Here is a 10,456-nt window from a genome sequence, read left to right on the forward strand (position 1 = left end):
CTTCCATATAATTATTATATTATGTCTGTGAAAAAAAAATCGATGTATGAAACAAAATATAAAAAGTGTTACTCGTATGCATATTTAAAAATAGAAACCAAATTTATAAATAACAAATAACACTTTTCGTGGAACGAACGTCGAGCCCAATAGCGACGAACAGTGAATAAATAATAGGTAATTAAAGATAAGCATGTCGAGACATGTTGTATGGCATAATATTATATCGTTCTACGAGTTTAATTAATATTATTTATAAATTTGCAATATTACTCTAGTATGATTTGTAGTCAATGATATTAGATATTGTAATTATATTGATTCGATTATTATTATTTTTATTCTATTCTGTTCGTTATCGTTTTTACATTGTCCGTATCCTTTCCTCTTTTATAGGCGTTTCGCATTTATCGGTGTTCGTTAATTGTTTTTGCCGTTTTTGGTTTACTTTACAGTTTTACTGTGTCAGTGTCAGTGTCTGTGTCACACTGTCACTGCTTCACTGTTGAGTGTTGACAGTCGAAGTGAGTGAATTCCTTTCCGTAAATTCGTTTTGTATTTTGAAATTGACGCGGACCTATCGATATTTTTCCTAACTTTTATAAATAATTCTTAAAATGAGAAAAAAAGATAAAAATGTATTCCTAAGCATTTAAGCACTTTTATTATTTAGGTTATTTCCTCAAAAATGGTAAAGTAATGAGAAAATAATTTTTGTCTTATGACTCAGTTTTGTATTTCCACTCTCTAGAGTTGTGTGCATATGTCTGAATGAATATGGAAGGGTTTTTATTGGAGGGAGGGGGGGGGGTAAGTTAGTAACGTACCGTTTTTTTATTTTCTTAATATTGTCATCTTAAATTACAACAAAGTAAGAAAACCACTATATGAGGAATAAAGTGAATATGTTCTAAATGTAAATGTAAATACCTAATGAAAAATGTCAACTTTGTTTTTGATTCATAAAGATAGAAAAACTTATAAGGAATCTTGTATTACATTTTAAAAACTTAGATAATTGGTATAAAACGAAACATTTTTATGCATTTCTAACTCAAGTTTTTTGACAGCGAAAACATTTTTATCGACATTAGTTAAATAAAAGCAAATAATAATTGAAAATTGCATATGCCTATAAATGGTTTAACACGAGTAAAATATTTTGAAAATTGTATGGTATATACAATACAGATATGAACATTCAATAAAAATTTCATGTATCTAAGATATTTTTTGTTAGAGGTGCATCAAAAACCTAAGTCAATTTTGTAAAAAACCGGGTTTTCTTAAAAAAGTACTTTTTTCCTTAATTTTTTGGTTTTTTTTCCTGCGATTTTGAAAACTATTGAGAATTTATTACTTTTGACCCCTCAAGATTCACTCTTCCATCGGGAAAGATGCTGTTGAAAAAATTCGAAGCACTTTTACGGTCCCAAAACGTGATGACAGATATAAATAGGACTAATAATGGAGTGTAACTTGCAAGTTCCAACTTGGGATTTTAAAAAATCGACTAGTATTAAATTAAATGCTCGCTCGAGAATAAAAAATATGTACTTACGTCACCTGGGTATCAAATTGTCTGTGGCAATAAATTTTAATTTTAAGACTAGAAAGTAAAATATGTAAGCCCCAAAAGAATATGTAATCAAACTGACCCTAGGTACACATCGAATCTTCAGGTTAATTATAGCTGGAACATATTCAGAGTTCAGATACCATTACGAGGCCGGAGGCACTGCTTTCTTCATCTAACTCCGAACTGAAAAGTGAAAACATCGATATATTTTATAAAAAATACTTGAACAGAATGAAATATGTGAGTAAATGTTGTTTTTTAATGACTGAATGTTGTGTTTAACGACTTCAGTTTATTATTGCCTCATACCTACCTACATTTTCTCTTTTGTGTTTTGTTCGTTGAAATTATTAGGATCGTGATGAATGAGGGAGGCCGGCTTTTGCCATAGATGATCGATATTATAATATAATATTAGGATGTCGTCATCGGTTTTCGAGTTTTTTACTTCTTTAGATGAAATGATACATTTTTTATACCAGACTCCGAAACAGAATATTATTCGAAGCATTTAAATCTATAAATTCATAACTTTGATTAAAAGCTATTTAGCCACCCTACTGTCGTTGGTCCATCATTTTTTCTGGCATCTCACTATATTGTTTTTCGTTTTAATGGCAAGACTATAACTTAATATATAAAACTCTAGAAGTGCGGAGACTCGGGAGAAATTCAAAACTAGTCTTTGAAATTTACAACAGTAAAAAAAAAAATTGATACTTTGACTGTACCTACCTAAAGTATTGTCGCTGGGGTCGGCATTAATGTGTAATTAAACATTTAAACTATACTATTCTATAAATAGTGTGCAATACAATGATACTGTGATAGTACACTGATGTAGGTATTTGCTACAATAATGTTGTGATTGCATACTACTACAATTTACAATACTAAGTAACCATCAGGTATCTATGATTAACTAGGTATACTAAATTTAGTTACTATGGTAATAGCCATCTATACACTAGCTAAAATGTAAGTACAAGGTAGGAAATATGTTAAATGGCCAAGCACGCCGATGAAACTTGCTACAGCTCTGAGATATTTACCTATATTTATAAGTTATAACTACCATACTCCATAGATCAATATGGATTTTTTAATATATAAGCATACACAATCAATATATATCCGCTGTGTTAGACGAATCACTAATCAGTGCAAACGATATGTTCAATTTTAAACAGATTCAGTTCTGATTTTCTGAATATTGTACATTATAACGAATCGTTCAACTGAACTAGTTTGTTCAATTGTTCACCAACAAAACATGCTGTAAAAATATACAGTGATATATACTGTATTACTGTAATGTTGCTGCAGTAATACTTTAATATTTATTAGGCATTTAGGTTGTGTCGCTGAGGTCTATGGAGTAGTATGGACTTTGGTAATGGAATCAGAAAATAAAACACACCCGATTTTTCTTCTTAAATCGTACATTTTTTTATTCACGTTCCAACAACATTTGAATTGGAAGTTAATATACCTACAAGGCTACAAATACTACTTATATGAATAATTATTTAATGCAGTAACCTGAATTTTAAGGGTCTAATTTGTCTGTTTGAATATTTTGAGGAGGCCAAGCACCCCCCCCCCCAACTTCCGTCTATGGCTAGGGCATGATAAGTAACCTATATAACTTTTCTATAAATCAAAACCAATACGTATATCTGTCATCATAAGTATTTTCTCAGGTATCTCAGAAGTAATTATGATTATTCAACGAGTGCGGGGCCCGGAGAAACGACGACGGCGTTTGTAGGTATAAGTAGTAGCCAGTAAGTCCCAATATTATTCGACCTCGCATATTTAATGCATTTTATAATCGGAAATAAAGTATGCGTCTAGTACCAACTGGAAGGTCAACGATACTTGGATAGCATATATTGTTCGTGGCATTAAATATTTATTTTAAGTCTCAAAAGAATATTAACTTACCTACTCTAAACATACTCTTGTCTCAAATCTGTGACGCATAGATGGACCTCAGGGAGGGGGCTTAGCCCGCTATACATTTCAGTAGCCTCCAAAATGAAAACTATTCGAAGGTTTATTGCATTGTCATTGTTTGATTATTCCAGACCCTCCACAAACTAAACAAAATGTCCGACATTGGAACTCTACAATTGATGAAAATAAAACTGTACCGAACGCGGTATGTTTTTTGTTTATGTCTGATTTTCTTATTGAAATTTTGGATATATAATAAACTACATTTCACTGATACGTACCAGCAGTGACTAAGTGAGCAATCTCAGCTGTGGGCTATATGCACTATTTGCAGTACTTACAAAGTCAAAGACTGATATATTAGATCGACTTCCCGCACAATCCATACATATAACATATCATATTTTTGTCACTACTCTGTCTCTTTAAAGAACATTACCTAATACAATTTGAAAAATGTTCTTTGAAAAAACATGTTATCTGGCTGAATGACTGTGATTTATTTTTAATAGGAAATTCAACTAAAGATAAACGACAGAATAAAAATTATCGAAAACAAAATTATTTCTTATTTAAATTTCTATTTTCCCCTTAAAATTTTCTTTTATTCTCTAGAAATTTAATTTACAAAATTGTACAACCATATAAAAACAACAAAAAAAAAAAAAATATTTTTTAAAACAAATATAATCATTTTTATTTTAGTTCAGTGCTGGCCATTTAATTAAGTAGGGTCTATGTAACAACATATCAATGTATATTTTACATAAAAATAGACCATAAACTTGATAATATTTAATAAGTGAATCCTAATAATAAAAAAAAAGATGCATTCAAGTTTTCGTCATTTCTATTGCAACAACAATAACTTTGTGTAAAAGAAAAACAAAATATAAATTATACATTTAATAAACAACATATGGCGCCCCTTTTGAGTGGTTATATTATATTCCATTTGTGTATGTGTTGGTTGGTTTAGGTTTTTTACCTTTCACGACTGTTGGTTTGCCTTGAATAATGCCTTTTTTCTTGCGGGCAGACTAAAACAAAATTAAATATATAAAGTATTAACTGGTTTTATTATAATAAAACACTATTTTTCATTTGTAATTATTAAGTTGTATGTTTTAACAGATTTTGTTGCAACATTTTTACACATTATAAATGCATATATATTTTTTTATATATTAACAAACATAAAAGATATCATAGATTTAGATTAGGTACCTTTTTCGATATCGCAGATGCTCCAGGATTACGAATTTTCCTATCTAGTACTGGAATACGTGGCCTATTAAACTCATCTGGTTTTTTTACCCTGTATATTCTGACCAACCAGTGTTCAGTAGTATATGCCTCTTCCAAATAGGTGAGGTCAAAATTTTGGTTACCTATAACGGCATTACGCGTGCGATCAAAACCAGCGGGTGTTCTAAAATCCAACTGTAAACAACATAGTTAATATTTTTCAACTAACATAAAAATGTAAGTATTTATGCATACCTTTAAGTCACCAAATCTGTAGTAGCTAAGTTTATACATTAAACAATTGAGCATGATTGGTGAGCCCTGACTGTCAATTCTAAATTCACCCCGTTCAGTAAAGTAATCTGATTCCTAGATAAACCAATTTTACAATTAAAAATCAATAATAAAAAAAAATGTCTGCATCTATTTTTACCCTTATATCTTTAGGATGTTCGCCTTCAGCAATCCGAACCATCCATAAAAATTTATTAATATCATCGCCTGAGTATCCAATTACACCTCCAAATATAACAAGCACATAATCAACATCAAGAGATGTCATTATCTCATATGCTTTTGGCTCAGTTGACGACATTGCTTTGCCCACAAGTGCTATATGACTATTGTTCCAAGTATTATTATCGACTAATGTTGTACGATTAGCCATTCCAGCAATTTGATAACCATAATCCCACCAAGACATAACACGAGCATCATTGTCAGTGTTTTGGGATAGCCAATAGTAAGCTTCACGAAAATCATCCAATATTTGCCGAGATCTAATTAAACAATTACAAACTTTAGTAATGAGATGTAAGAAAAAAAATGTTCTAATGAAAAAAAATTATTGATAGATAAAGATAAAACTATAAATTATAAAGAAATCTTACCCATCATTACTAAACGATGCTAAAACAATACTAGGGCTAGAGTAAGCATTACTGGTAACCCATGTACAGTGGACAACAAACATCATGAGTACGAGTAACATAGAAATAGTTACAATACTTCTTATGTTTGATCCAACACCTTCTCCATTACTATTATCACTGTTCAATGAAGCAATTGTTGGTGGTTTCTTTTTACTCTTTCCGGAGCCAGAGCTAGATGACTACAACAAAATAAACACTTTAAAAATTCAGTGTCATATATCAATATTTTATTAGCTTTTTTTTTATAGTTCAATATTTATGCATCAAATACTACAAAACCTATTATGATAGGGAATAAGGAAGTAAAAATACATGTTAACATTAAAAACTAAAAATGATAATGATAACAGATCAATTATTATTTTAGAAAAATGATTTTTGGAATTTAAAATAACTTTATAAAAATATTTAAAAAAACGTGAATAGTTATTAAATAAAATGAGTTTTGAGTATTAGATGGATCACCTGGTAAAAATGTTGAATATTTAGGATAATATAGAAATAATGGCTCAATCAAACATATAAAATACATTTATTTACTTGTGATGATTTAGAAGGAGTCTTATCCTTAACAGGCTGTTTTTCTTCAACTGTTTTTGTACCATTGATAGTTACTGGGCCATCTTCTTTTAGATAATTTTCAAAAATTTTGGAAAACGCAATACCACTGAGAATACATACAGCTGGTGTTAAAGTTAACATTAATCTGACCATAACGCCCGCAAAGTAAACAGCACTCAGGGCATACAAAACCACTAAATAAACATATGAACTTTATTAATATTCTGAAATTTGATAATTTATTAGTTTATTACAAATTCATACCAAAAAGTCGCTCATCGTTATACTCTTGAATACAGTACCACAATCCAGCAGGGAAAATACAAACAAGTATATGGAGATCAAAGAAAAAGCTAAACCATGTTGTTGGTTGATGCTCAGATACTGATGCAATTATAGGTATATGTATCTTGGCATATGTTGTATCCCATAGGGAATAAAATCTAAAAAGAACAAACAACATGATAAAAATATTTTAACATTGAGAAGTACTTACATTGAATGTTTAAAATAATAAATACCTTCCACTCCAGGGTGCAATGACTCCAGCCCAAGTTAGACCAACCACAGCCAATAATACAATACCAGACGTGACTAGTGTCGCAAATATAAAAATAAATTTGAACTCAGCTTTGGTGATACGAGTTTGAATGTAATTAAATGCGCCAGCAGCCATGACTAAAGCAAATACTCCTGAGGCTGCCATGTGCTCACTGGTCCTAATTGGTTGAAAACCAACAAAAGGAATTTGCATGCTCAAAACCAAACCAAGTATGTAGAAAACAGTGTAACTAGTGAATAAACGATATGAGTAACGGCCCATAATCAGCAATAAGAAAACATGAAGAGGAATCAAGTTTATAATGAATACATATCCACCCCAAGCTGATACCTAAATGATAAATAAAATATATAATTATTAATAACATTTTCAGAAAAAACATTTTTTTTTATCAACATATCATGGACGAAAAGTCAGATTTGAAATAAGTTCACTCATTTTTTTTTACAATCAGACTAAAAAGTTTGAGCACATTTTTTATTGGACAAAAATCCAAAAAAAAAAAACAAATGAATATACAATATTTAAATTATAAAATTAATTATAGGTAATAAATTAAAATATAGGTATATTATATTTAATTTCAGAAAAATGTTTAAAAAAAATTTTTTTGTAGTCGGTGGACTGATATCTCTGACTGATTCTCTCGTGGAATAGATTATAGATATATCTGAAGTTATTCGCGACAATATATGTACAATTTATCTACCTATCATAAGTTTTTTTTTTTTTATGGCCTACGGGTAGTGACATTAATGAACAATTAATTGAAAAAAAAAAATGATAAAATTTCCTTTTCTTTCACAACTATGTTAGAGTGGTAAACATTATGTTACTTTTCTGTCTTTTCTTCTGATAAACTGTAGTTGAAGTATTGTAAGTAATGAATACAATTTAAAATTTTTTGTAAATAGTCGAATTTTGTGAAGTGGCGGATAAATAAGGCAAAAGTAGCGTTAAATAATATGGAACACATGACAAAATATGACATACCCAACTCGTTTTTTTAGATTATTGAACATCATTTATACTTAAGTATTGACTATTAACTATATTTTTTAAACTTAAATATCTAACAATATTTATAAATTGAATGTAGTATGAAAAATGATTAAATATAGTTGTATAATACAAGAAAATATTATCAATATTTTATAATTTGTATTTTTTTGTACAGCTCAAAAAATGTGCTTGAAGTTTTTACTGACAATAAAAAGATGAGTTCAGCCTTAACCTCTGGTCCAATCAACCTAATTAGTAACTACCATTAACTCACCATATAAAAATAAGAAAGAGCTGTAAGCACTGACCAAAAAACTGAACCAGTTTTGACAGATTTCACCTAGAATTTGAAATTATATTAATGTATATATAAATAAATGTTTTAATATTTTTAATTTAGGTATGATATAAAAAAGTTTAAAGCAAAATAAATGAATCATTTTTCAGACAAATTACCTAAGCACCCAATAATTTATATTAAGATCTAAAAAAATATAATCACTCACCCAAAGATAATAGGTAAATTGAAGGGCAAATATTGCAATTCCTTCATTATCGTAACTTCCAGCTACTGATCGACTTATATAACCAGGTACAATTGCAATAAAACAGCATGCAAACAATCCGGCACCCGGAGACCAAAGTTCTTTGGTCAGGAAATATGTTGATATTGCTGTCATACCACTGTAATATACAAAATAAACAGTTGATACTGATAATAAAAAAACATTTATACATGTACAAGTGAATTCATCATAAATAACCTACAGTTTTGACATCCATGGTAATTCATTTACCTAGATAATTTAAGGACACCTAACACTTAAATCATTTAAAATTTAAAAAAATCCAAAATATTATGTATATAATAATAATATAATTCATTAGTTAATAACTAATGGAAAGTTCAAACCAATTTAAATATGTGTCTCAACATTTTCATCAGATATACTTTTAATTACTTCCCATTACTAATGCTTAAATGGTCAAAGTATTATTAAAAATACATTTTTAAATATTAATTTGTAGGAAAAATTAATATTATGAAACATCACTATCACAATGAACTGAATCAATGAACACCCGATAGTTTCAAACTATGAATCATATTGCATTTTTTACAAATTAAAAAATCGGTAGTATTTAAAAAAGTTGTGTTTTGATAATTACTTATTAGTTATATTCTACCTAGGTGTGTATTGACTAACAAAAATAACCATTCTAAATAAAATCTATTTCTGTAAATAGATTTAACCTCGGATTTAACAATATTATATTGTGATTTAAAAATGATAATATAATATAAGTATAACAACATACTTTTAATTATTGTAAAAATAATAAATATATTCTGAAAAAAAAATATAAATTTTAAGGATATTTATGTAACATCATGATTATTAGTTTCAGCAACATTACAAATAAAACATAAAATGTAATATCTTATACCTAAAAATGGGTGCCAGGAACACGCAAATATCTCTGATATGTACAGGAATGTTTAACGCATGCAAGATGTGGTGTATGGCACCGGATGTGACCATCAGTCCTGGATAGACAGTGCCGCCGACAATTCTGCCAAGCGGATACCATGCTCTCTCGTCAAACCAGTTCAGGAAATTATAGAAACCGTGTTCGACCATGTATGCTGTTGCACGGTAATTGAACCTGTTACATAAGAGAATCGTTGTCGTGAATTAATGACTCCGAGATATTATATGTGTACGTATACACTGCTTGTGGTTGTCGGTACTTACCATGGGTCGAATTCGTGGATGATGCTCTCGAATCGTATGACGGCAAACAGCCGGGCGGAGAACCCGGACACCCATGCCAGGAAGAGGATGGCGAATGTGATGAGGCTTTTCCATCCGGCTGGGTTGGTGAGCAAAGTCTTCATATTAACATCAGGGTTTCGCGGGATAGAAGTTAACTCACATGGATCGCGATCGTTCGCTCGAACAAATTTTACGCACCGTAGAACGAAGATTATAGGTAACCGTCCACCATTGTTTTGTGTTATTAAAGAATTATTATATCTTAACTTACAACGTTACGGACCGGTCGAATGAAGTAGTTTCGGCCCTATTGCCCTAATCACTATTCTTCGGCTATTCTAACTTGAACACGTATACTGTTGTGGACGTAGAGTGCCACTACGAACATAAATTGTATTCTATTTGTTATTTACCCGTAAACAGTAACAAGCCGGCAACATGACGTCATCATTTGAGGTTAAAATCTACCGGATGAGTTGGCAACCGCCTGGCTTGTCCAGCGGTATCGCCCATGATATCGTTAACACGACTTCTTATCATAGGGCAGAAATTCTCAAACTTTTTGCATAGAAGACTGGTAAAATCTTTTTGTTTCTCCCAACCACTAACCAGTAAACCACTAAGCACTCAAGACTTTAGTAGACATGACTAAATTCATAACAAAATTAGTAAATATTACAAAATAATTAGAAATGGCTATATTTACTTAGTCATGATGTAGATTATGGATTTGTCGTGTACACGATTTAAGATGACTAAAGATATCTTAATTCGTGATCGTGTACCACTAATGACTAACAAGAGAACTTTTCAAAAATTACAATACATGTTTGAA

At 30.2% G+C, this 10,456-nt stretch overlaps 1 protein-coding gene across 1 annotated transcript; it reads right to left on the bottom strand.

Moving 5' to 3' along the window:
- Nucleotides 1-4,209: 4,209 nt before the first annotated feature.
- Nucleotides 4,210-10,028, bottom strand: LOC111042697 (dolichyl-diphosphooligosaccharide--protein glycosyltransferase subunit STT3B). The gene is made up of 12 exons (XM_022327395.1): nucleotides 9,601-10,028; nucleotides 9,293-9,511; nucleotides 8,350-8,527; nucleotides 8,118-8,183; nucleotides 6,801-7,171; nucleotides 6,544-6,722; nucleotides 6,259-6,473; nucleotides 5,677-5,897; nucleotides 5,220-5,565; nucleotides 5,042-5,155; nucleotides 4,766-4,981; nucleotides 4,210-4,578 (listed from the first exon to the last, which is right to left on the bottom strand). The coding sequence occupies exons 1-12, from the start codon at nucleotides 9,741-9,743 to the stop codon at nucleotides 4,483-4,485; spliced, it is 2,364 nt and encodes a 787-aa protein (XP_022183087.1). The 5' UTR covers nucleotides 9,744-10,028; the 3' UTR covers nucleotides 4,210-4,482.
- Between the last annotated feature and the right edge of the window lie 428 nt (nucleotides 10,029-10,456).

The sequence above is a fragment of the Myzus persicae genome, unplaced genomic scaffold (genome assembly GCF_001856785.1).
Source record: "Myzus persicae strain clone G006 unplaced genomic scaffold, MPER_G0061.0, whole genome shotgun sequence".
Taxonomy (NCBI): Eukaryota; Metazoa; Arthropoda; class Insecta; order Hemiptera; family Aphididae; genus Myzus; species Myzus persicae.

Bases quoted from the DNA above. Each gene is read 5' to 3' on its own strand.
- LOC111042697 (XM_022327395.1), bottom strand. From the start codon at position 9,743: ATGAAGACTTTGCTCACCAACCCAGCCGGATGGAAAAGCCTCATCACA. The intron at 8,184-8,349 runs GTGAGTGATTAT...TTCAAATTCTAG, and splicing joins AATTTACCTATTATCTTTGG to GTGAAATCTGTCAAAACTGG. The intron at 4,982-5,041 runs GTATGCATAAAT...TGTTGTTTACAG, and splicing joins ACAGATTTGGTGACTTAAAG to TTGGATTTTAGAACACCCGC.